Source organism: Sinocyclocheilus rhinocerous, unplaced genomic scaffold, assembly GCF_001515625.1.
Source record: "Sinocyclocheilus rhinocerous isolate Xijiao unplaced genomic scaffold, SAMN03320098_v1.1 scaffold1441, whole genome shotgun sequence".
Lineage (NCBI taxonomy): Eukaryota > Metazoa > Chordata > Actinopteri > Cypriniformes > Cyprinidae > Sinocyclocheilus > Sinocyclocheilus rhinocerous.
This window is the reverse complement of record NW_015654063.1, coordinates 727,181-754,790: the sequence shown is the minus strand read 5'-3', so window position 1 is coordinate 754,790 and position 27,610 is coordinate 727,181. Positions and strand designations below refer to the sequence as shown.

Below are 27,610 nucleotides of genomic sequence, written 5' to 3'. Positions count from 1 at the left end.
CTGACATCTACACCTGAGGCAGACAAGGACTCGTTGCCGATGATCTGAAGTGCTCTGGGACGTTCCGAAGGTACCATCAGAAGAGAACAACAGAGATGTTTTTTAGTGATTGAAAAGAGGTTGAAGACAGCTTCTTTTCCTCAGAGACAGTTGGCGTTGAATAATTCTCTTTGCATGGAGATGGAGTAATACCTGAAAGTTGTTTTCCCAGGCCATTCCAGTGGTGAAATGTCATGTAATGTTATCTCTTTCTGTCTCTCCATCCAATTGATGAATGTTTTCGCCTGAATGCTGAGAGTTGTTGTGGAGTGTTGGTCCAGATCGATTTCTTTTTCTTGTTGTAACATGAGCCTGTTTGAACTGTGTGCTACAAGTTTACTCATGCATGGATGAAGGCAACCATGGCTTAATAAAATGATATTTCTCTCTCTCTTCTCATCTATATCTCTGTTTTTCTCTGTTCCAGTTTAAGCTGGTAGCTTTGGAACATGGTTGCTGGTTTCCAGGTGATCCAAGTTGGTCAGTAAAGGAATAGTTCACCCAAAAATGATCACCCTCAGGTGATCTAAGATGTAGAGTTTTTTTTAAATTATTATTATTTTTATTGGAACCGATTTAGAGAAATGTAGCATTACATCACTCGCTCACCAATGGATCCTCTGCAGTGAATGGGTGCCGTCAGAAAGAATGAAAGTCCAAACAGATAATAAAAACATCACAATAATCCACAAGTAATCCAAATGTCTCCAGTCCATCATTTAATATTTTGTGAAGTAAAAATATGCATGTTTTAATAAATAAATCCATCAAGATGCTTTTAACTTTAAAGTGCTTCCAGCTCCTGTCCGTACTATTGCTTACTCCAGGCAAAAATTGTCTCGTCTGAATCAGGAGAGAAATATGCATAGATAAAGCACTGTTTACAAGCAACATAGTCCAAAACGGTTCTAAACAAATATGTTGGTGTATTTTGATGTAGACAACAGGGGATGAACTTTTTTTATTGAAGAAAGCGTTAATATTGATGGACTGGTGTTTTGGACAGAAGCAACACTTTACCATTAAAACACCTTAACGATGGCTTTGTTTCACACAGTTTTGCACTTCATAAGACAAAAATGATTGACCAGAGTTCCATGAAATGAATAACTTGTGGATTATTGTGATGTTTTTTACTGGTTGTTTGGACTCTCATGTTCATGAACTATAACTGGTCCTGGCCTTTAGTTGGTCCAAGCTGGTCATTGGATGGTTGACCAGTCAGCATGTTCAAAAAACCATCTGGTTTGTTTCAGATCCAAACTGTTCAACTAGCTTGGACCAGCCAGTGCCCAGCGTGGTCCAGTTTGGACCAGCAGAAACCAGCTACCATGTTCCAAATCAAAACTACAGCTTAAGAGGGTTATTTTTTTCTCCTGATCACTTTTTTCTTGATTTATCTCTTATTCTTTGTATCTTTCTCTCTTTCCCAGGCTTTCCCAAGTGGGCCAAGTTGTTATTTGCACGTCTTGGGTGCAGAAGAGGAGGAGTTTGCTTAAGGGGGAGAGAAATCTCTCCAGCACTGAAAAAACTGCAAGGCAGGCTAAAACATTGATTGGTTCTCAGGCTGTTGCCATGGTGGCAGGTCGCTCTCCTCGTCTCAGCCAAATGGTGTATAACTTGTAGCATCCCAGATTTACACTGTTGTTATGACAACAGACAGGAAGTGAGGTGTTGTTATCACAGTTATATAAAGGCTTTCTTTTCTATAACATTTCTTGCGCCAAGAAAACATTAATTTGCGCTGGAGAATCTTTCATAACACAAGAGGCTTCCGATAATAATGTCTAGCCTTATTGCCAGTTGAGGTTACCCCTAGCATTCTATCACAGAGCTGAAGAGCTATATTGTTCTGAAACATGCGTCATGATGTAAATAAATAGAAGTGGTGTTGCTGGAAATGGTGCTTTTATGTTGATGTATTAAAAGCTCTGCCTGGTTTTTCAGTTCAGCTTTTTAGACACTGATGAAAACATTTTTGTCTCTGTTCATTAATGAAGCGTATTTGTTAGTCAGTTTCACAGTAAATGCCAAAGGGCAAGTTAAATATTATTTTAGTTTGAATTAGACTAATGAATACCCCAGAGTCCCAAGTCAAAGTTGGATATAGGCCTATATAGGGGCTTAATGGAGGCATAATTTTTTGCTCCTTGCTTTCAACAGATTTTTAAGTTGGATAATGTAATTTCAGGCCAAATCAAAGCCAGAATAGAGAGAGATTAGGCATTCCTCTGAGAGTAGCGGAGAGGATATTTGTAATTTTTCCATCAACATTATTCATTTTATTAAAAAAAAAATATATATATAGCTTTCCAATATAGTTGGGTGCATTTTGGAATGGCAATATAATACCTGATGTCTGAATCGCAAAGGTTGCCTCAATTGTAGAGGGAACCAACATATAAATCAAACTTTGCTATTCAGAAGTCAGGCATTATATTACCATCCCAAATGGCACCAAACCCTACTGGAATGAAAAAGGTTATATTTTCAGATAAATTGATATAAAATAATGCCTCATGTCTGAATAGCAGGAACCAACATATATATTAATGGAGCAGTTTTTCCCCCTTCAACCATATTGTGCAATGGACCATTTTTGGTTTGATGGAGGCTTTTGTTGTGGTATATTTTTTTAAAGCAAGCAAAATCCCTCACTGGCAAAGAGATGTAGTCTTTTGTGTTTGGATGTTTTAATGTAGGAGGAATTCTGTAAAAAAAAAAATCTAATTCATATTTTGCTAAACAATACAGATTTTCTGTTCTGTCTTTTGGGTTTGTGCATTAACAAATGCTCACTATGCTTCTTTGAAGTACACACTTACAAATATTGACTTTTCAATAAGGCAAATATGCTCAGTATGATGCACTTAAAAACAATTAACGCACTGCTGACAACCACGCAGTGCACAAATCACTGACATAGTATACAGAACTGTTCGGTTTTAAATCAGAATTATAATACTTATAAATGTTTATTATGTTTACTAAGGCAGTTTGACTAAGCCTTTGAGGGCTCTTCTATGACAGAGTGTTGACGTTAGAGGGATAGTTCACCCAAAAATAAAAATTCTGCCATTAATTACTCACCCTCATATCATTACAAACCCGTAAGACTTTCGTTCATCTTCAGAACACAAATGAAGATATTTTTTGAAGAAAGCCGAGAGCTTTCTGACTCTCCATAGACAGCAACACAACTGACACGTTCAAGGCCCAGAAAGGTAGTAAGGACATGGTTCATGGTCAAAGAACAAGGCTCATGTCGTGAATGTGCGTTGAAGACTGAGACGGAAGAGAAGAAATTGTTGAATTAAGTCTTTATTTTTGTTTTCTTTGAACACAAGAAGTATTTTGTAGTTTCATAAAATTACGGTTGAACCACTGATGTCACATGGACTGTTTTAACGATGTTCTTACCTTTCTGGGCCTTGAACATTTCAGTTGCATTGCTGTCTGTGCAGGCTCAGAAAGCTTTCATATTTCATAAAAAATATCTTAATTTGTGTTCCGAAGATGAACGAAGGTCTCACAGTTTTGGAACGACATGAGGGTGAGTAATTAATGACAGAATATTCATTTTTGAGTGAACTAACCCTTTAAAGGTTATTTATCGCTATGTGACTGACATCACACATTTTCAGTTTTTAAAAAGTCAGGTAATGGCACTATATATTTTGAAGAGTGAAAAGATTATAAGACTAAATGAAGAGAAAATATGACTTGACCTAAGAGTTTAATAGAGTCAGACAGCAGCTTGGCTTTAAACTGTCTGATGTTGTCACAAAGAGAATTTTTAAATGTGATCTGGCTATAACATGTTTATTTTGACAGGTAGAGTCAAACTGTCTCTGACGCTCATGAGTTAATATCTGCACATCTTCTTCTCATCTCTTTGAACAGGTAAATTGTTGTGGATGGGAACCTTCTCTACACCCTCTACCTTCCACATGACCCCACTCTCCCTGTTTCATCGGCTCCCGTGAAGATACGTAACACTCTCTAATACTCACTGACAGCATGGCGTCCACTGCCCAGATTCTGGCCTTTAAGCTCACACAAATGAAGATATTTTTTGAAGAAAGCCGAGAGCTTTCTGACTCTCCATAGACAGCAACACAACTGACACGTTCAAGGCCCAGAAAGGTAGTAAGGACATGGTTCATGGTCAAAGAACAAGGCTCATGTCGTGAATGTGCGTTGAAGACTGAGACGGAAGAGAAGAAATTGTTGAATTAAGTCTTTATTTTTGTTTTCTTTGAACACAAGAAGTATTTTGTAGTTTCATAAAATTACGGTTGAACCACTGATGTCACATGGACTGTTTTAACGATGTTCTTACCTTTCTGGGCCTTGAACATTTCAGTTGCATTGCTGTCTGTGCAGGCTCAGAAAGCTTTCATATTTCATAAAAAATATCTTAATTTGTGTTCCGAAGATGAACGAAGGTCTCACAGTTTTGGAACGACATGAGGGTGAGTAATTAATGACAGAATATTCATTTTTGAGTGAACTAACCCTTTAAAGGTTATTTATCGCTATGTGACTGACATCACACATTTTCAGTTTTTAAAAAGTCAGGTAATGGCACTATATATTTTGAAGAGTGAAAAGATTATAAGACTAAATGAAGAGAAAATATGACTTGACCTAAGAGTTTAATAGAGTCAGACAGCAGCTTGGCTTTAAACTGTCTGATGTTGTCACAAAGAGAATTTTTAAATGTGATCTGGCTATAACATGTTTATTTTGACAGGTAGAGTCAAACTGTCTCTGACGCTCATGAGTTAATATCTGCACATCTTCTTCTCATCTCTTTGAACAGGTAAATTGTTGTGGATGGGAACCTTCTCTACACCCTCTACCTTCCACATGACCCCACTCTCCCTGTTTCATCGGCTCCCGTGAAGATACGTAACACTCTCTAATACTCACTGACAGCATGGCGTCCACTGCCCAGATTCTGGCCTTTAAGCTCTCCCCACCCTCTCAGGATGGGAGTCCAGAGCGTCTGTTCAGCTGTGATGAGGACATTGAACGGCGCTATGAGGTGGTCCCGTCTGTCGTCTGCTCCATGTGTTGCCTGTTTGGCATCATCTACTGCTTCTTCGGTAGGTTGCGAAGGATAAATGATTTTATTTAGAAAACTGAGATGTGTCCGGTTTGGAGAAATGTAGATTTACGTAAGAAGTATTTCTCAGAACAAGCCCAAATTCTGGCATGACCTGAATGCATGGGTTATGTTTTTGTCTCATTATCACAAACATTGTTTCAGCTGTGGTTGTTTATGGCCAAATTTAATTCACCTAATAACCATCTGAATGTGACAACCAGACAAGGGTGACAAATCTATGTCCCTTTCTATTAGATAAGCTTTATCACTTTCACTTGACTGTGAAATTTGCTTTCACTGCCCATTACTTGCTAGGAGAGAGAAAGAGGGAGGCTCGAGGCTATCTCAGCTGTGACGAACAGCAGCTTCTCTCTGGCATACTGGCCCCAGTGTGACTACGTTAAAATGTTAAAACATGCTATTTATTCTTCCTGCCCTTCTGCTGCCAATTTGGGCCATTATTAACAGTTCTAAATTGCATCAGGTGAAAGCAGATAACCTCTTAGTGAAAAGCACAATGGATTATGAAATGCTCCTGTTGATTTAAAAGCTACTTTTGTACAGTAACTGTAGCAACAGAATGGGCGTTAATGGCATAAACACCTTCACTCAATGCATTTCTGATGATCCCACTCATATGTTACCAAACAAAATGTTTATCCCTGGAATTTCAAGTAGAGCTGTTTTAGAAATTACCTTTATAAGCCCAAATAAGCCCAGCAATGAACAATGTTCTTGTCTTTTATATATATATATATATATATATATATATACTAGGTTGGGTGATTTTTATTTTTCCATTTCATTCTGTATTCATCATGATATTTATTTTGTAAGAAATGCATTCCACATGTTAGTTAGATGTTGGGAATGAATTTTAACGTAACTTATTTATTTACATGGAAACTCCATAGAATAAACTACATTTTTAATTTAGGGCCCATTAAAATCTGTTTTCATTTTTCCCAAATTCTGTGTTTTCCATTAAATTTTTTTTGTGAATTCTGTGTTTTATGATTTAATACAAAAATGTATAGTGGTCGACCGATATGGGGTTTTTTTGACAGCCGATGCCGATATCTTGGAAAGCAGGCTGGCCAATATAATTTTATTTATTTTAATTAATATTTAAGAAATTTGAAATGATTTGAAAATGGATTAAAAAACAAACGTGTAAAATAAACATACTTATACTTTAGAAGACAAAGTATTTTTCACAAATAAATAAATATTAATAAAAATATAATTAAAAAGGAAGTAAACTGTAACCAACAGGGCACTCAGTTTGTGTGCATTGGGAATCATATTTTTTTCAAATAAAGCTAAGATAACACTAATTTTACATGCAGCACACAGTGAAAATGACATGAATATGACAGTGGGCAAATGCATAAAGCACAGCATAATTTGAAACAACGAGTTAAAGTTTGTCAATCCAGTGAAGCTAAACTGTCCTGTCCGCATTCAATTCGCATGGACCGACTGTCAGAGAACATGCGATCATGCAGGATACAAATGCACACACTTCACAAGATCTCAACTAGATTCGACTAAGTCTGCAAGGTTTGTGAAATTAAATTGCGGAATGCTGACGGCAAATGAGAAAGTATTATAATGTTTGCCTTTCTATTACTAATAATATTAAAGCAATCGTTATAATTATTTTTGTATACATTTTAATTCCTTTGTTTAACAGTTCTATCTGATTATTAGATAGACTTCTATCCGTATTAGACCAAACTGAATGACAACAGCGAACAAGAGGGAGAATGTAAGCGGTGTGTGCTCAGGCGCTGCCGCAGCCGTTCTCAGCGCCGTCAAAATAAATCCCGCCTCGATCACATCGGCCAAACAGAAAAACTTATCGGCCGATGCCGATATTTGAAAAATGCCAAATATCGGTCTTGGCGATATATCGGTCGACCACTAAAAGTTATCATCAAAAATGGTATCTAATGAAATTAATTTACTTGAATAGCTGAATAGAATCTAATGCAATGAATTTACTTGAATAGTTTACTTGAATAGAATACTTTTAAAATGTAATTTTAACGAAAATATAACAATTAACTTTTTATTTTTTGTCAAATAAGGTCCTGCACAACAGAACTTGTATGCTGTATACATTAAAACATGAAAAATATCTTGGTTGTACAATATTCATTAAAAAATCTAATAATATGAATATAGCAGTAAATTACATAAAGTATTATAAAAGTAAATTATTATACAATAGTAGAATTTCTTTCCTAATGAATTCAAATTAAAACAAGCTTTTAATTTGGTGATGAAGATTGTTTCAGTGTGTATTTTGAATGTAATTTTTCACCTGTAGCTTAAAATTGGCATGAACATTGACATGCAGGTCAAACGGTGACAGTCCCATTTATTTCTGCTGTGTGATAGGCTGTTAGACTTATCCATATTGAATACAAATGTTCAGAGCTTATCATCCTTATCTACATATTTTTAATTGCGATGTCATTTGCTAATAAAATAATAATCTCTTCCAAAATCATTTTCTTTCCCACCCCCTCCTCCTCCTCCCCTATCCTTTCCTCTCCACCTTTCTTCTTTTGTAGGGTACCGCTGCTTCAAGGCTGTAATGTTTCTCACGGGTCTGATGTTCGGTTCCATCATCATCTTCATGCTCTGCTATAAGGAGAGGGTCATGGATACTCAGCTCAGTGTGGAGGCCAGTGTGGGCATCGGCCTGGGCATTGGCACGTTGTGTGGTTTGGTCACTATGCTGGTCCGCAGCGTGGGGCTTTTCATGGTTGGACTTCTCCTGGGTTTACTGGTGGCCCTGGCCTCTCTGGTGGTTCTGGAGGAGTTTTATCACCCGGGGACAGTGTGGCTTCCCCTGGGTGTGCTGCTGGGCTCGGGCATGCTGTTTGCTGTGCTCACGTTGCAGTGGCAGCGCTGTTTCACCACTCTGTCCACCGCCGTCTTCGGATCAGCTGTGGTGACTGTGACTGTGGATTATTTTGTCGAGCTCTTCGCTTTGACGCAGTATATCTATGAGAGGGTGAAGGTGGATCCGCCTCGCCCAGTGTGTTGGTTCACATGGGTGGTCATGGGAGTTTGGCCCGTGCTGGCGCTGCTGGGTGTTCTTATTCAGTGGAAGGTCACGGCTGAAGGATATTCACACACAGAAGGTAAGTTTGGCAAGCGATTGTTGGGAAAGGGACAAGGTTGTGGCTTAAAGAGATAGTTCACCCAAAATGAAAATTCTGTCATTTACTCACCCTCAAGTTGTTCCAAACCTGAATGAGTTTCTTTATTATGTTGAACACAAAAGAAGATATTTTGAAGAATGTTGGTAACCAAACAGTTGACGGTAGCCATTGACTTTAGTAGTATTTTTTCCATACTATGGAAATCAATGGCTATGGCTACCATTAACAGCAACAGCAAACATTCCTAAAAATATCTTCTTTTGTGTTCAACATACATTGATACAACTCATACAGGTTTACACTGTGTCCTAACCAGACTTTGTGTGACACATCGACACACAAAAAGGTATCTTTTCCATGTTAATCTGAGTTTTTGTTCCAGCCGCGACAAGCGACAGGGGATTCTATTTTAGGAAACAGCATACAAACTATGACAATGATAATCTCAGGAACTGATCATGTACTTCATTCAATGTTAAAAGTGTCTAATTTGAGTTAGAATATATCTTGAAAATAAATTAAAACATGCAAGTTAAAAATGTGAACTCAAGTTTATTCCATAAAAAGATGGTACCAGTTCATACCAAGTATGTACTTTTAATAATGTTAAAAAGGTTTAATATTTATGAATTTGATTATAAATGTATTCATTTCTATGCGAGTGCAGTGCACTTTCAGAGAGATCCCGCCCACACGTGCTTCTGATTGGCTGTGATATTTGATTGATTTTGTTATGTCGCATAGCTGTTTCACATCTGATTGTCGTGAAGCATCCAGTTAGGACATGGTGTAAGTAACTTGTAACTTGAGGGTGAGTAAATTTAGTTTTTGAGTGAACTATCCCTTTAAGCCTAAAGCATACTTTCATGTCTGCTATGACTTGCACACAGTCTGTGTGTGCCTGTGCAAATTCTGTCATCATCACAGCCCGTTGATGTCTGCGCACACCGTCTGCATGCAGACAGATTTATATGTCCATGGGCAACACCGCATGTGCGAATGCTTTAAGAACTCAAAAACAAAGGTCCACTAGATAGTTCATCCGTCCATGCTCATGGTCAATGAAGTATACTTTAAATGGCTCTGTGCACTCAACTGTGTGCTAGACGGGGTGGAACGCAGAAAATGAAGTAAACTCTGGACTTAAGTGTAACACAAGTGGTGTCCAATCCTAGTCCAGTCCTCAAGAGTTTACAGAAATCACCCCCATACTCTTATAAAGTGCTGTTTGAAAGTTCAGACATTTAATGTGGGTTTCAAATCCATAGTGGACATTATTAAGTGCACTCATTCAATCTTATAGTGCACTGCAATAATGATTGTACAACCAATGTACACTTAACCAATAGCCATTAGAGAATACCCATGCATTCTGAGGGTCACGATTCTCACCAGATTGTGTCCACAACGCTTCTGATGTATTCGGTGTCCGAATTTGATCACATGATTTCATTCACTCATTCATTAGTGGAGTAATGTAGGGAATAGTGAATGAGGGTATAGGGGGTGATTTCGGATAAAGCCTAGTAATCCTGAAGTCCTTGATTAACTGGTTCAGATGTGTTTAATTAGGATTGGAGCTAAACTGTAGGATTGTGGCCCTACAGGAGCATGATTGAACACCCCTGGTGTAACAGTAACATCACCATTAAATCCTTTCAAGGAATGGTTCACTCCAAAATAAATATTTTGTCACTATATTCTCACCCTTATGTTGTTTCAAACTTTTTTTTTTTTTTTGAGTTTGTAGAAGGTATTTTGAAGAATGTCTCAACAGTTTTTGTACATAATGAAAGTCAGTGGGGTCCAAAACTTTCAAGCTCAAATGAGTGAATACATAAGTATGCCCCTTTCAGTTCTTTAAAGTTTCAGACATTGATTTTCATAATATGGACAAAAGAATCCAAAACATTCTTCGAAATATCTTCTTTTGTGTTTTGCAACAGAAAGAAAGCCATACGAGTTTGCAACCGCAGAACTGATATTTTTGAGTGAACTATTCCTTTAAGAGGACGTCCCTCTGTGGACTTCATTACAACAAGGTGTCTTTCTGAAACTTCCCCCTGGGTATTCTGGGTGTTTTGAGGTCATAAGGTTTTTGCCGCTTTTCTATTTATGGGTGTCCTAGTTCATTACTTACTGTGGTGATCCTGTGGAGATCAGACTGGCTCAGCTGTGCCCTGCATACAAGCTCCCATAGTCTCAGAGTGATCAATGGGAAGGCCTGACCTGAAATCCATGAATGGGGATTTTTAAATTGCTTCATCACTGTCTTGTAGAAAGCAACCACGAGCATTACATTTCCAGGGGTAGAAGTCACACTCTCTATAGACCTCAGTTGGGTTAGATGCCATATTGAATTTAACGCAAATGAAAATAAAGCTGTGAGGGATAGACAATGGAACACACTGTGTAAAGGTCCTAAATCATGTCATTTTTATTACTTAAAACATCTTTTTTTCGGAAAGATGTTTAGTCAGTTGAACGGTCGATATGTTGCTAAACAACAGTACAATCCATTTAACGCACTGTACTTGTATCCCTTACAGCCTAGTAGTTTTCACTCCTGTCAGAAATTAAATATGGCGCTACCTTGACCGAGGTCTATGACTGATAACTAAGAACAAGAATACTTATCCCATAATAAGAACAGAATTGTGGGAAGTTAAAAACAAAGGAAGCACCTTGAGCAGTTCTCTTTTAAAAGTACACATACATACTCTACTTTTCCTTGTCAAGTGCAAGGCTAAACAAAACGTTGTGCTAATATTCAGAATTAAAGTGCACAGGGAGAACAGGCGGCGTGAACTGCGCTGGGGGTGGTTGCCATCATAGACATATAAATACCTAGACGCCTCATTGGCCGCTTTGAGCCGTTGCTGCGATACGTCAACGCGTCCGCCATGTTTGTGAGGGCAAGACTGCCTTAAAAATAAATGGAGGTAAACGGGGAGCTGCGGTTTTTTCTGGATAAAAGCACGATAACGTTTACATTTATCAACCGATTTCAGAGGTTTGTGATCCACATGGAGTTAAAAATAACTCTGCCTCCAGTTATTTAGTTAGGTTTGGAAAATTATTAATTTTCGTAAGAAATTGTGAAAACTCACACTTTGCGACGGTTTGTAGATGCCCAAGCTGCCGACGAGTCAGGTATGTTTTCGCCTGTCCCGATATGAGAGTTGCCTGCACCAATATGGCGGCGATGTTGACGTGCGGTCGAGCGGCCAATGAGGCGTCTAGGTATTTATATGTCTATGGTTGCCATGACTACAAGCTAGGCCCTTCTTTGGCGGGAATGGGGGAGGGGGCCGCGATGAGGAAGAGGCAGAAGAATAGAGGCGAGAGTGGGAGGAGTGTTTTCTGTGGGGGAAAGCGAGAGAAAAAGATCATTACATGAATTCCCTGACAGATGGTCCACGAAGCTGTTGAGGCACAACAGAGTGACTGAATGGGCAGAAATAATCCATCTGTTTTTTAATAATGACAGGGAACAGAATGTCGATTTAGCCCTGCGCAGGGCAGAATGTGTCAAAGCACTCAACGGTTTGTTTATCAGCTTGGCTTTGGACCACTGTTTGAGAGACCCAGCCAATACACACTGCATCGTGTCTTTACAGAGTAGAATAACGCCTCTGTTTTGCAGTTGTGACCTGATGTGCTAAAGCTATGTAAGAAAATATCTTCCATTTAATATCTGTCTTTCTTAATTCCTTTTTTTTTTAAGTCTTCATCAGTCACCAGCAGAGACGAGTGCAGTTAATGCGAATTCGTCAAAAGGAAGAAAGAAGGGAATGCCAAAAGAAAAAGAAGAAAAAGCCACAGAAACAGTCGCCGCAGCAACAGAAGTACCACCACCCCCTTCAGACCAACCCTCATCCCCCAAACCCTCCTCCCAAACTCCAGCCTCCGGAGCCCACCCACCGCCGGAAACCCAACACCATCCGCCGCTTCGATGGAGATGTACTTTCTCCAGTAAGTATCAGTCGTCTGTCTCGCCGCAAATCCATTATCTTGAAACCAGAACTGCGAAACCTGACAAACGAATCCCTATGCTTATCTTTTCAATTTATCAGATATTGATTGCACGTTCGCTTTCTCTTTTAGAGTTACATCCAGAACTTCCGTGACAGACGTACGGACAGGAGGGGCTACTCTCATGGCAGGTTGATTGGCGACTCACATGTTGTAGATTTGGACTATGACTACGGCTCCCAAGTGCCCCTAACAGCCCATACAGGCCCCGCAGTGAGAGGTTGACCCTGTACCTTTTAATGAACAGGAATTGCACTGCACAAACCATTCCGAGAACCGAAAACTTTGTGGCCGGATCAGATCTTAGAGCATGCGATTACTTCAGCCGTCACAATGGCTGACGGGACTTTCATACCTAAATCCATTTGCTGTATTCCCATGATTTTTTTTAATGCCAGAGAAGTTGCAGCAAATGGATTGTATGCCTACGAAACAATGCGTAACCACAGTATGGCTCTGTTCTCTTGCATTTAACTCCATTATATATTGCTGAAGATGGTTGTTGTATGCGTGTCTGCTCCTCCGAGGCTCATCTTCCCATAATTAGGCTGCTGTTTTACTCTGTCCGAGAAGAAAGGTCTCATTACCACAGCAGAAGTTTTAAAGAAGATCCATTATGTTCAATCTGAACTCGGGACAAAATACGGCCTTGGCTTTTATGCGACTAAACTGTCATAAAGCATGCATGGTATATTCGTATATCCAGTTTACAGATTCAAACTTCAGTCCTCCTGACCTATTAAAGATGTTTCAGATAACATTGTGTTTACAGCACGGGCAGGGAGGTGTGTAACATTTTATAATGTTTCAAATGGCTTTATCTGCTCTGTGTCAGGGCCTACACAAAATCTGTCAAATCGTGTATGGTGAACACAATCTCTGTTCAATCTGAGCCTATTGCACAAGCATATACTGAAATGTGCGTTTATCGTTAGCCAATGCATGTGGGGAAAGTGCCACCATTGCTTTTGTGTTGTAGATGTACACTTTAATCTGTTTTTAGTTGTTTTTCCGTTTATGGCTTAGTATCTAGAGACTGTTTGGGTGGCTCCCAGTTAAATCTCAGGGGCTGTGGCATCGAGAAGAGCCCTAACGATGTAACTGTGAACACTAAGGGGTTTTGTGTGAGTGATTTAAGTGTCCTTGACCTTGCCTACAAGAGAGAGTTTTGAAAGGGTTTAAAGAAAGATGCATAAGAAGGCTGGAAGAGATTTATTCGAAGTGGTGGACTTTTCACAGAAAAAGATTTTGTGTATTTCTGTGTGTGTAGAAAGCATGAAAAGGAGAGAGAGGGATATAGACAGAGTGTGTCTGTATGTGTATTTTGTGTGTTGAGTGTGTATGGATGTGTGAAAGCATTTGTCATACTGTGAGTCTGCAGTAGATTGGCAGCAGGGTTAAGTCTTAATTTCTGATTTACCTTCATGTTCGGATGCGGGGTGATTTCACACCCAGTTTCCCGTCTGTGTTTATCAGGGCTGTCTGAGCAATGAAGAGTCAAAGTATAATCTTTTCTTCACTCTGAAGTAGTGAAAGGGCTCAAAGGCTTAAATTCCTCTCTGTTTACCGTGTTTTTTAAAGTGACAGATTGGCTCTCTTGTAAATTTTTGTACATTGTCTGAATGTAAATATGCTTACATGCAATTCTGTATTATTACTAGTGCTTTGATTAATTTTTTTTTTTTTTTCTAATAAGTGGTTACATCTGTGTGTTGAAGAACTGTCTTTTGAATTGTCCCATTGATAGTCATTTGTAATTATAATTTATTTCTAATTTATTAGATTAAGACTTCAAGTGGAGCTCTGTATGTAATTAAATTGATGTTAACCATTATTATTATTATGATGATTATTATTATTATTCTTGAGCATGTATTTGTACAGTACTGATAACCATAAATGTTGTGCTCCTGAAGTCAAGTACATGTGAGTATGTGTCCATTTTCCTCTTAACACACTGCTGTTTAAAAAAGAAGTTGGCAGATAGATGGCAAAGAACGTGGCGGAAGATGCCTTTGAGGCACTGGGTGAAACATATTAAATTGTGTGAACTAGCTACTGTAACAATAAAGACAAAACATGCTCAAGTAGCTCTGTGATGCACAGCATAATTTTCCATTTTGAAAATAAATGTGCATATCCCTGCAGGGGTAGAATTCATTTACACAGAGGAAAATGCAAAATCACATTAAAATGGATTGTTGTTGTCATCCTATTGTTTTACTTGAAATTGATGGAAAAAGCTAGAGATGTGATTTCAGCTGTGTGGTTTCCTTTAAATTATCCGAGATGTCTCGAATTGCAGTTTTTTATAATACAGAAATACTCACTTGTCCTTTATTTGACTCGCATCTTATGAGCTGTTGGATAGTTTTAGCTAGCAAATTATTTCTTTGCTTTTATGCAATGGTCACTATCATCTTTTATTAAGGTGAAAGGGTCTAGTTTATGTCTACTGAGTCTCAGACCGAGGGGCTGAACTGGTAAGGCTTCTCTTTCATTCATGAGTACGTGCTCAGAATACACGCTTTCTGTGGTGGTCTAGATTCTCTTGATTAAAAGACACTATCAGCTAGTTTTAGCATGATTATATGCTCCTAATTACAGCCTGTTTTGTACTCTGTTGTATTAATAGCCCCACAATCTCTGTGTGACATTTCTTGTCATTTCAATTAGAGGGAGAACCCCATTTTTAATCCAACACTAACAATCCCAACAACCACATTCTTAGAAAAAAAGGTACAATGCTATCACTGGGGAGATACCCTTTGCACCTTTTTTACTCTTACATATTTGTATCTTATTTACCTTTATTGGGTATATAGTACCTTTAAGATAAATATTAGTACTCTAAAAAATACAATTTAGTACATAAAGGGCTTTTCACACTTGAAATGATTAACCCTGGCCTGCGTCAGGATTTGAGTTTGGGTTTGGTATTTGTCGATTTTTGCTAAAATTAACGGAATGACTCGAAAAAAGATTCGTTCATTTTGCTGAACGAGACTCAAAGGTCCGAGTCGGTAAAATGATCCGAACTTCCCATCACTAATGCACATTCTCAAGAGTACCATGATGCATACGTGTGATGCTGCTGACGCAGGAGTTGGCGTAGAACGTAGAACCGGATGTGCTGTGCTTTGTTTGCAAGCAGAGGAATGCACACGTGATACTCTCGTGAACGTGCGTCAAAGACTGAAATGGAAGAGAAAAAATTGTTGAATAAAGTCGTTATTTTTGTTTTCTTTGCACACAAAGTATTCTAGTAGCTTCACAAAAGTACAGTTGAACCACTGATGTCACATGGACTATTTTAACAAAGTCCTTACTACCTTTCTGGGCCTTGAACTGTCTATAGAGGCTCAGAAAGCTCTCAGATTTCATCAAAAATATCATAACTTGTGTTTCGAAGATGAACGGAGGTCTTACGGGTTTGGAACGACATGAGGGTGTGTAATTAATGACAGAATTTTCATTTTTGAGTGAACTATCCCTTTAACATTCTTATTTGCATATTTGCGGAGTCAGTGATTGGATGAACACAGCACGTGATCTGTTTACATAACAGCTATAGCATTGCGCGTCTTCGTATTACTGCGGAGTGCGGACCGAACAGGCAACATTCAGGTAAGAAATTCACGTGTTTTTTTCACCGTTTGTCAGTTTCCCCTTTTATAAAATGTGCAGTGTTTCCGTGACTGTAAAAACACGTGAAAAGTCTGTTGCTAAGCATCAAGCCGTAACATTGTAACACCGCATCGCATTGCTTTACACTGAACAAGTTTGGCACTCCTAAAAAGCTTCATTATCCCGGGTAAAAAGCGGTGCTAACCCCACTTCTAATTTACAAGTGTGAAATGTTCCTTCACGCTGTGTTAAAATAAAGCAATCAGCCCCAAGAAGCCATGGTTTACAGTGAATTTATAACAGCTAAGGGGCGTTGTTAGGCATAGATATGTATTTATGTTAGGTACGACGCAGAGTTGCAACAAAGTGGTTGCCGAGCAACACACAGAAACAAAGATGTGTATGTTTGTAGAGTATTATAAAATGGATAGTTCCGGTCCTTGATTCTGATTGGTTGAGCCGCGTTCGAAGCTGTTGTAAATTACCAAAGAGTATAGAAGCCCTTCTATACTCTTTGATTTATAACAGCTAAGGGGGTTTTAGGCACTCCGCTTCGCGTCGTGCCGAACGACGCCCCTTAGCTGTTATAAATTCACTGTAAACCACGGCTTATTGCTTTAATTTACAACAGCTTCGAACACGGCTCAACCAATCAGAATCAAGGACCGGAAGCAGGGTTTAGAATGATGATAACCCGGGGTTAAAGGCAGTGAATGCCCTGAAGTCCACATACTGCCCCAGTTACAGTATTGTTCCTTTTTTGTGTATTTTTGAAATCTGGTGATAAAAGACTGCATGCTGGTTCATGTCTGTATTTTTGGGGTACTTTGTGCCAAATTATATCAATTTAATTAGATTAAAATTAATAAGATTAAAATTGGATTTATTTTTATCAGTTGTCTCAACATTGCAGGGAAGTTTGATTCATTCAAATATTAATCAAAGGTTAAAGGTTTTGATTTCTCCAGCTTGCAGCAGCATTACTCTTTCTTTTCATTTTTATTTTCAAACCTACCTTGCACTAACACAGAAACAGACGTGCAAGCGTGAAACACAACACAGCCCAGAAGGCTTTTTAAAGGTCAGAGTTAACGCTAATAAAAGAGTCTCATTAAGGTTATGATGATGTGTTCATAACCTGTCAGTATAAAGTGAGGTAAGGTGATAGAGTGAAGGTTATAGTGTTGTGAGTCTGCACATATGTGACTGTCGCCTCAGGAACAAAGAGCTGGATGCTGAATTAGGACAGAAGGTGGTATTTTACTGTGAAATCTCTTCGCATGGTTTATTCAACCTGTCAGTTTATTCCCTGTTGTGATTTATTTGGATCTCTAGCAGGTGCATGTTGGTTTCAAACACCTAGTTCAAACATTTTTGTCAACTTTAGACTACACACTTTATGGGTGTTTTCATAAATAAAACTGGTAATTTTATGCAATTTATTAATTACAATTTTCAGTTTACAGAAATTAAATTTTTTGTTTCATAATTATTTTACTATTTTTATTTTGCACAAAAGGCTATTTAATACACTCTGTATTGACAAAAGGTCAGTATGCGTTAATCTTTTGCAAGTGCAACAACACTTCATGTTGATGTTCAATATTTTTTTTATAGCCAAGATTTTAAGGTAGTGTTGTTGTCTACACAGAAATTGATTTCAAATGAAAAATACTATATATTATGCATGAGAATCCAAAATCACAGGAGCCTTCAATTTTATAGAAGTAAAAGACAGTGGAGTGTATTGTCTTTTTTGTAGCAAATACTTAAATTTAAATTATTTTTTTTTTTACTATATACTATAGTAGTATGAGATTAATCCAAAATTACAGAAGCCTTCAATTTTATAGGAGGAAAACATGGTGCATTTTATTTGTCTTTTGTAGTAAATTGACATAAAACATATATTACTACTATGTATGAGTTTAATCCAAAAGTACAGAGGCCTTCGATTTTATAGGAAGAAAATACAGTGCAGTTTATTGTTGTCTTTGTAGCAGTGGAACACAGCTTCGCAGATATGACCCTACCACACATGCACACATACATTCATATCAACAAAAACTCAGATCAACAGGCCACTTTCAGGACTCTCCAAACAGTATGCATATTATGCCATTTTGCTCGTTCTCCCTCTTGTTCTTCAGCTCACTTTTCCTTTTGTCTGTGTCATCCACACATGCGGTAATGGGTCATGGCAAAACTGGGCGTGTGCATAAAAAGCCTGAGGCCATCAGTGAAAATTTAAGTTAGGAAAAGGGATTTTATTAAACTCAAATCTGTTTCATAGGCTTTACATGATGTCCTGCTGGTGCTGTGTGGACTCACTGACGACCTAAAGAGAGAAAAAAGGGAAATGATTAGCGCGACAGTGTCTGAACAGGATACAGATGATTCACATGCACAGATGGCTGCACATACATGTTGGGAAAACAGAAAAGCGCTTTAAAGTGAATGGGTCGATACTCAGTAATAAGGAACAGAGACAGTTGGGAGAGGAGTTTCTATAAGTTAAAACAGCCCATTTCCTGCTGAAAATCAATACTGGGCTAGTGCAAGGACACATTCTTTGATAAATTAACTTCTCCATATGTGCTGTGCAGAAACAGTGATATTCAGCAGAGCTGATAGTAACAGATATTAACAGTGATACACATGAGAATCGGAGGATTCTGTAGTGAAACCCAGTGCTGGTTAATAGGGAACAGGACTTTTTTGGAAAAAGACTGTACAGACAGATGAGCCATGGCTGAACTTACACACTGAGCACTGAGGGCACTCATGCCCTCACTTGTCCTAGTCTAGAGTAAAATAGAAAATTATTTTAATGATAATGATTATATGCACGCATATACAATACATATGTGTGTGTTTGTATATAACACGAATATGAGGTTAGACAGCCTGTAAAATCCATAAATTACAATAATTGTATCAAGCAATTACTAGCCTGTTTGCAAGTGTTTGTTTGTGTGTTTTTGTTACCTCGCCATCCCGGGTCTCAATAGTCTTGATAAGAACTGTTTTCTTAGAGTGGACTTCAGATGCACGCTGTTGTTGCTGGTGCTGCTGCTCTGGGCTTGTCTCTATGGCAACAATTCACAACCACCACATCATTAAACTCACCCTCACATGGTAAATACATACATACTGCATTATTGATATCATCATAAGTTGAGGTACTCAAACACAACAAAGCAGGCGGAGAGGTAAGGATAAAAAAAAAACAAAAAAAACAATGGCTTTGCCCCCCCTTGTGGATTTTGTGAATTTTGAAAATTGTGGATCAAAAATCTCTATTCAACCAGTTCAACCATTTTTTCCCCCTCATGTTCTTTCAAACCTTTCTACCTTTTTTTTTTTTTTTTAAGATGAGTCAGTGGTTTCCAACGTTGTTTCAAAACCCCAATGACTTTCATTGTATGGACAAAAACAATTGCACAAAATAAATCATATATGTGTCATGTTTAGAACTATAGCCGAATTGTAATTTTTGTAGGTGAACTGTCCCTTTAAGAAGTGTAAAAGTAGATTTTCTTGTGAAGAACCCACCTCTGAAACTCAAGGTAGAGAAGGACTGCACAGGCAAGGAGATCCTGAAAATACGAAAAATAATCACATAAAATAAAGCTTTGTTATATCATTTAAGGGAGCAATTAGCAATCTAAGTGTGTCTAAATGTACTTTCCATCTCTTACCTGCTCTCCTCTCCTTCCAGAAGCTTCCTGTAGGTGGCGATCTCCACATCAAGTGCCATCTTAACATTAAGCAGATCCTGGTACTCACGGAGATGGCGAGCCATCTCATCCTTCATTTTTGCGATTTCAGCCTCAAGGCGGGCAATGGTGTCCTGATAACCACCGGCCTCACGACCCATCCTCTCCTCCATCTCCCTCATTTGCCTCATCAAAGACTCATTCTGCAGAAGGAATGACAAAAAGATGGAGAAAGTGAGAAGTAAAGGCAAGAAGTAGGGTGAAACTGATGTACAGAGGGGAAGAGAAAAAGCAGTATTTATTAATACTTGAGTGGAGTATTAATAAAAACTGTGGATGAGTTCCAGTAGATATTTCTAGCGCTACTGTGGGCCATTATAGCTCTTTGCTGAATCAAATTTGCTCATTGAGCACCTGGGGAAACATACTAAAGACTTCATAATTGGTAATAAGATAGATTCAGGTGTGCTGAGGCTCAGCTAATATTTGTTTTGGCTGGGAAATAATAACTCGGCTTAGAGCCCATACACAGAATCTTTAAGGACTTACGGTTCCCTTGAGAGAGTCGACCTCACAAGTGTAGGACTGGAGCTGGTGACGGAACTCAATGGTCTCCAGCTTGGCTTGTCTGAGAGCATCATTATTCTTGTTTACCGCCTGGTTCAGATCTGACACCTGTGGGTGAAACAAAATATTTTAGCTCAAACACCTGGCTTCTTTCAGTCTAGATACATAGATCTCAGTATAGCCTTTGTGTGCCTGTCCAAAATCTCTGATACAGACCTTAGACTTGTACCATTCCTCAGCCTCGCCGATATTCTTGGCAGCGATAGCCTCGTACTGCATGCGGATGTCCCTGAGGGCGGCAGTCAGGTCTGGTTTGGACATGTCCATTTGGATCTGCACCTGACTCTCCTGCATCTGGTTTTGCAGCTCACGGATCTCCTAAAGGAAAAGGTAAACAGAGAGACGTGGCTTCAGAGCGCGCTTATGTATTGTCATTTTACTTGACAAGTTGAGGCTTGATGGGTGTATGAAACAAGTTAGTGTCATTGTTGAGAATAAATTGGGAATCAAATGTGACTTTGTCAATGGAATCCAGGATGTTGAATGTTTAGTGTATAAAACACATACTTTAAAAAATGCAGGTTCTTTATAGGCATTGATGGTTCCATGAAGAACCTTTAACATCAATGGAACCTTTCAACTTCACAAAAGGTATAGTGTAATGTAATGTTCTTCAGATTATTAAAATGTTGGTTCTTTTAAGAACTGATCGCTGAAAGGTTCCCAAAATGGTTCTTCAATGGCATTGCTGTGAAAACACCCTTTGGAGCCTTTATTTTTAAGAGTGCAGCTGTAAGTATTTTTTTTTAAATCTCTGATAGCTATGTGTAATTGTAGGACTGTGAGTCCTTGTAAGGCCTTTTTCTTTTTCCACCGCCCTTCTCACAGCTGCGTCTCAGAGAATCTGTCTCTGTTTAATTATAGGGATGCATCTGTTCCACGGCTTTACACTGCCCCCTCACTGTCAGTGTGCAGCTGACATGCACACAGACACACATGTGACCATTTTATCCTTACACGTCAAATAAAAAGCAGAGAGAGCATTTAAAGAATTTGACTTCAGAGCCTCGTGAGTAAAAGGTCAGTGTACGTGTTGTATGCTGCAAGTGGGGGAGGTTGCAGACAGAGACAGTGAAAGAGATGAACAGTTAGTCACATATAGTTTTGGGAAATGTTGAGGAATGTGATTTTAGATTTATACAAACCTCCTCATGGATCTTCTTGAGGAATGCAATCTCTTCATGAAGACCCTCAATACGTCTTTCCAGGTCCAGCCTGGCCAGAGTTGCAGCATCTACATCCTACATAAAGCACAAGAACAATAGGAAGCTTAAGTTTTGGTCTTGCGTTTTATGTTTCACCCCAAGAAGCCTTCTTAAAAATTGACAACATTTTGCCAAAAACTAAAGGTGGTGTAAAGAACTTACAGCTCTAAAAGCAGAGAGGTTGTTCTCAGCTTCCTCTTTCTGGTGGATCTCCTCTTGAAGTCTGTGGAAGAAAGAGATATTAGAGTCTTCACAGAATTTTGAAGTAATCATATGACTTAACATACTTATTAAAGTGCTCTATTAAGACTTTACGGTTTAAACAAGATGGTCTTTATTGACGTATATTGTAATTTGTTATACAAGAATTCCTACATGGCCAGAAATAGAGCCTGTTTTAATGGCCAAGGTGTCCTGAGTGTCCTCTGTCTTTGAGATATGCTGAGAGAGAGTTGTCATTCCTTCATGCACAGAGATCAAGACAGAACATTATATTCTCACATACTGCTTGGAGTCACACAAGGCTCAGGTTTAATGTAAACATCCCTGAGACTTTTGAAAGTGGCATGTTGTTAATGTGGCACATATCTGGTTTCATGAATGTAATTGTCGGCAGTCAGATGGCATCTGATATTTTCATCAGAGAGATGAAAGGAGTTGTGCCATAAATCATACTGATTTTTTAGGCCCTGTGGGCTCTAAAACGTAATGGAGAGCTAAAATACTGATAATAAATTCTTTTTAGTTGTGTTTTTTCACTCAGTGCTGGGTAGCAATAACTTATAGCTATAGCTGCAAGTCATATAATGTGTTGTATTATATAATTTCTATATGTCATTTCAAAGCAGCCAACCATCAGGTTCACTTTGAACAATGTCTATGAATAGCAATTGCTGTTGGTAGGCTTTAAACAGTTATCATTAATTAGTGCTGATAACATGGGGTGGTTGCAGGTCCCCTTGAGTGCAATGTACTTAGACAGACACACACACACACACTAAGGGAGATAAGGATTATTTTTAGGAACACACATTCTCTGCAGTGCTGGGGGGTATATTGAAGAGGCTAGTAATAGCAGTCTAATCTGAGCAATGTGTAATGTGACTCTGGGTCCTTTTGCAAATAGGAATAACACTCTTACAGTCTTTGAGTTACACCGGTGGTTACTACTTGCAGTTACCGTATACCCTGTCATAAGCATTCTTGCATTCATGTTGTCTTTACATCTGAGGTGGTCCTGACCTCTGTCTTTCCTGTGGTCTCCGTTTCATGTCTAGTGCTTGTGTTCTAGAAATCTGGCCATTAAGTCATTGTTGGAGAACCTGAATGCATACTAATCATATTGTTCTAGAATGTTGGGGAGAAGTTTAGCAGTTAGGAATAGTAGGTAGATGTCTAATGCACTTTTCCATGTTCCCCACTCAATGACATACGTGAGTTACGAGCACCATCATGACTTCCAGTACGCTATGTGACTTCTTCCAGGACCCACATACACACTTAAAAATAAAGGTTCTAAAAGGGGATTTTTTTTTGCGGCGATACAAAAGAAGAACTATTTTTGGTTCCCCAAAGAACCTTTTACTGAACAGTTCTTAGAAGAATCTTTTTTTCTTAGTGTGAAGAACATACTCTATAGAAACTTTTGTGGAATGGTAAAGGTTCTTCATGGAGCCATAGATGCCAATAAAGAACCTTTATTTTTAAGTGTATTATATAATAAAAGTCACTGTGGCTCCATAAAGTAAGCAGTTATGTACTCTGAGAGAAATCAACCAAATCACTTCAACACAATACCAGTATTGTAAGAGATACTGTCTGGATATTGAAGATCAGAGCTTGTGTTTGGTCAACAATTATGGCAATATCCTGTTACCTCGAACTTCAGTGAGGATGAACACAATGCTGTCTACATTTAGTCATTTAAAATGCATAGCCCTAAATAATTCTTGAAGGTCTCACCTCTGTTTTAGTTTCTGCAGGTCATCGGCCAGATTGTCCCTCTCTATCTCAATGCGGGACCTCTGATTGGTCAGTGCATCCACCTGTCTGCGCAGCTCTCTCATCTCCTCCTCGTACAACTCTGCGATGCGCGTGGGCTCACGGCCCCGCAGACGTTCGATCTCCACAGACAAGGCTTGGTTCTGCTGCTCTAGGAAGCGCACCTTCTCGATGTAGCTGGCGAAACGGTCGTTGAGATGTTGCAGCTCTGCCTTCTCATTAGTGCGTGTATTGAGGAAGTCCTGGTTCATGGCGTCGGCCAGATTGAAGTCCAGCTTCTCACCAAGGCCTGCATAGGAACGGACCATTGATCCACCACCAAACGAAGCGCTGGATGCGCGCTGGCTGGAAAAAATGGGAGAAGAGGAGGACTTGGTGACTTCATAAACTTTGGAGGACACACGAGAGGATCCAGAGGAACCTGCACGGCTTGAGAAAATGGAGGAGCCCAGGCCGGAGCCGAAGGTACGGCGATAAGAGGAACCCGTCTCGGCTGACGCTGAATATGTCTTGCTCATGACTAGGCCTCTAAGGTTTGTACGGTGTGCAAACGCTGGTTCACTGAAGGCTGTGTGGTAGAATGAGGGTCAAGCAGCGAAGCTGAACTATATATAGTGAAGCTAGCACCCCATCTGCCCCCACCCACATTTTTCTGTCACTGTTATCGCCCCACACGGTGGCCACTTCTCTCTCTCTTTTCTAAACCTTGCTTCCTCAGCTGTCATGAGGTCTGGTTTCCAGCAGCTGGGTGGAGCATGAGGTGGCACAGGTCACGTCACGTAGAATGTGCTGTCATTTCTTTTCACACAAGAGGATGCTTACTAGGAAGAGCTCCTTTACCACAGTAAAAATAATACTTCTTTGAGAATTCTACATGGGTTTTCGCTTATTTAAAATGTTCAATTTGAAGGGTCGCCATTTTTATGATTAAGTTAGTTTTGTTTTCAACAATAATTCCGAACTTTGTCTTTCACCTTTGCACAAATAACTAAAGGATACGTCTCTTTTAAGCCAGTCTTCTAGTTGAAATATTATTTGAATCTGAAATTAGATTTAACCCTCATGGTGTACTCGAGTCATTTTCTTGTTTTCAAAAGATGTTAATTTTATTGCATTTAACTAAAACTTACTGACTTTTATCGCACAGGTTATAACAAGTAAAAAATGATATTTTTGTGCATTTTGGGGATTTTTTCCCACCTTCTTATCCTTGTGGTGTTCCTGGTCAAAAATAACTGGCCTACTGCTTATAAATGTCTTCTTATGTTATATTATTATTAAATATTGGATTCAATCCTTTAATCAACTTGTGTTCTTTCAATTAGCACAGGTTTTGTATTTCTTTTTGGAACTGATTGATCGTAGATCGTGTCATATTGATCTGGGCTTATGCAACTTTTTCCCCTAAAAAACTGATGCTCAAATCAATTTGTCATTATTTATTTACCTTCATGTTGTTTCGAACTTGTATGACTTTTTTTCTTTTGTGGAACAGAAAATATTATATTTTGAAAAATAGTTCTGTGTTTTTTGTCCATGCAGTGAAGGTCAATGGGACAGTGTTGTTATATTTCTTAATTGAACTCTTCAAAAAATCAAGTAAGGAAAATAATACAGGTTGGGGTTGACATGAGGGTGAGTAAATGTTAATAGAAGTTTCATTTTTGGGTGAACTATCCCTATTTAGGTTTTGCTTTTTTAAACAGAAATTACAACCCAATCATGATTAATCTTGTGACATTTTGAGTTCAAGCAAGAAAAGTAAATAATATGTTTTTATAAATTTGTGTTGATTAAATATGCGCTATACTTGCTTTTACTTTCATAATATCAATGATAATACTAAATGATGTCCAGATTAGTATGGCTTTAATTAAAGCTTTTGCATGTTGCCTCTTTTGCATAGTGTGAAATGTATTTCCCTGGCCTAAATTGTCAGTTCATCAAATTTTTTTTTTCATTTAAATGCCTTCAGCTATATAAAATGGTATGCAGTCATGAGAGGAGAGCTTAATATTTTAGATATACCACATCATCCTTTCAATGATGGAATGTTCTTAATTAGTTTTTCTTGTGTCATAAACTCCTACATTGCGCCTGGGAAATCAGAGTAATGTAATTGTGTATTTATGTCATCAAATATACCAAATGCAATCTCTGTCACTCCAGCCCCCATAGTTCTGGCTGTTCCCCAAGCTAACCGTAGTGCCTGAGAAGCCGATGTTACTCCACAGCTGCTGTCATAGTTATTAATAGACTTCCAGTCTGAACCCCGTCACCAGGCTGCTTTCCTAAGGGCCTCTTGGAAAAAGAGTAGACTTGATGGGACAGAGACACAACTTTTTTAGACTTGTTTATACAGAATACAAATGTGTAAATATTATTGGAAAATGTGTAAATATTATTGGAATACGAGTTAAATCTTTTACATACTGAATGCATCTGTTTGAATGGAATGTATTGTGGTCTTTGTCTCTGGTTTCTAAAAGTGCCTCAAGGAACTTAAACAATGCAAATTATACCCTCGCAATTTAACACCATCTTTCCGTTTGGGGTGGTGGGTTAGTTCCTTATTTTCAGCAAACCCAGGCCAGCACCTGTGAATGCAGAATTAATTAAAAAATAATAATTAAATTGAATGTACAAAAGAAATGTATGAAAAATGTGTGTGTGTGTGTGTGTGTATAGTTGGGTTGAATCAACCCAGCATGTTTTAGTGTATATATATATATATATATGTATGTGTATATACTGTATATATGTATGTATACACACACACACACAAATGTTTAGACTTGATCAGACTTTTATTGTATCTTGTCATTCACTGATGGATTAGTATAGGTCTTTACATTAAAACACACAAGTTACTTAGACGACGCTTTATTTAGTTATTCAAATGTCAGATTTTATGATCAAAAACAGCAACATTACCATGTAAGATCTTAATTTAATCTGACAAATGTGTTTTATCATCACAATGCTTCATCATTAATCTTATAATCTAATTTATTTTCGGCACACTATGAGAGTAGCCTCTGAAAATTCCTGGGTTGCAGAGCAATTCTGGGACAGGCATGTGTCAGGTGGGAAGATGCTAGTTTAAAAATGAATTCTGACAGGGTCAAAACACATGGAGTTTATGTTGCCAGGTAACCACAGCAGAAATTCAGCAGTGCTTCAATAACAGCTGTCAAATCTATTTATTCAGATAAGATAAATGCCATAATGTCTATCAGTTAAGTATGCATAGCTGTTTTTAATTCCTTACATTTAAATAAATATAGAAAATGAGACCATAATGTGTAGCTTTTTTTTTTAAATTCCTTATTTGTTTGTTTGTTGTACTTTAGATAACAGTGCCATAAAAATACATTACTTACAGTATGTAAAGAAAATTATTGAATGGCTTTGTTTTTATTGAGTCACTGAATAAGAAATTTGACTAAAACATGATGTCTGCTAATGTGGTGTCCAAATGGCGGGACATGTGAAACCACATGTGGGTAGGGATTATGGGAAGTGGTGGGAGTTGCCCAGTAGGTCCTCTTTCAAAAATTCCCTCTGGCTGCCTTAGCAACCCCCCAAACAGACATACACAGATTCCAACAAGGTGAAATGCCTCACAGAGGGGGTAAAAGGGAACATGGCGAGATTTTGGGACAGAGTTTGAAAGACGTTAAATATGCAAGGGTCCCTCTATAAAACATTTACATAAAAAGCTGACTTATACATATATAGCTATAGGCTTGAGGCCATATTTCATTAGACCTTCACATTTACAGTCAGAGCAAAACTAAGAGAAAAACAAAAATCAAGAGAATGATTGTTCAAAATATTTTTGAGAGTTTGGAAAAATGCATTTTTTGAACATTTTGTTGTGAAGCTAAATATTGTGCATTGCAAACATTTTTATATATATATATATATATATATTGTACATCATATGGCCACTATTTTAAACGTGTAGCCTATTGTAACAGTCTAATGGCAAAGCAATCCTGGTGTATATGAGAATAATACTGCACTGACAATATCCGGACAGTTGGTGGCACCACAGCTCAG

General features: G+C 38.4%; 2 protein-coding genes across 3 annotated transcripts; one reads left to right on the top strand and one right to left on the bottom strand.

Moving 5' to 3' along the window:
- Positions 1-4,869: 4,869 nt before the first annotated feature.
- Positions 4,870-14,388, top strand: tmem198aa (transmembrane protein 198aa). Its single transcript, XM_016523345.1, has 4 exons — positions 4,870-5,150; positions 7,735-8,310; positions 12,059-12,306; positions 12,439-14,388. The coding sequence occupies exons 1-4, from the start codon at positions 4,982-4,984 to the stop codon at positions 12,589-12,591; spliced, it is 1,146 nt and encodes a 381-aa protein (XP_016378831.1). The 5' UTR covers positions 4,870-4,981; the 3' UTR covers positions 12,592-14,388.
- Positions 14,389-17,850: 3,462 nt separating this feature from the next.
- LOC107716787 (desmin-like) lies at positions 17,851-24,218 on the bottom strand. 2 transcript variants are annotated; one of them, XM_016523343.1, is made up of 10 exons: positions 23,507-24,218; positions 21,707-21,767; positions 21,485-21,580; positions 20,496-20,657; positions 20,262-20,387; positions 19,695-19,915; positions 19,549-19,592; positions 18,982-19,082; positions 18,756-18,797; positions 17,851-18,331 (listed from the first exon to the last, which is right to left on the bottom strand). In XM_016523343.1, exons 1-10 carry the CDS (start codon positions 24,061-24,063, stop codon positions 18,290-18,292), a joined length of 1,452 nt encoding a protein of 483 aa, XP_016378829.1. In that variant the 5' UTR covers positions 24,064-24,218; the 3' UTR covers positions 17,851-18,289. The 2 variants fall into 2 exon arrangements, with proteins under 2 accessions (XP_016378829.1, XP_016378830.1); XM_016523344.1 differs by lacking the exon at positions 18,756-18,797 and having other exon boundaries at positions 23,507-24,209.
- Positions 24,219-27,610: the final 3,392 nt, after the last annotated feature.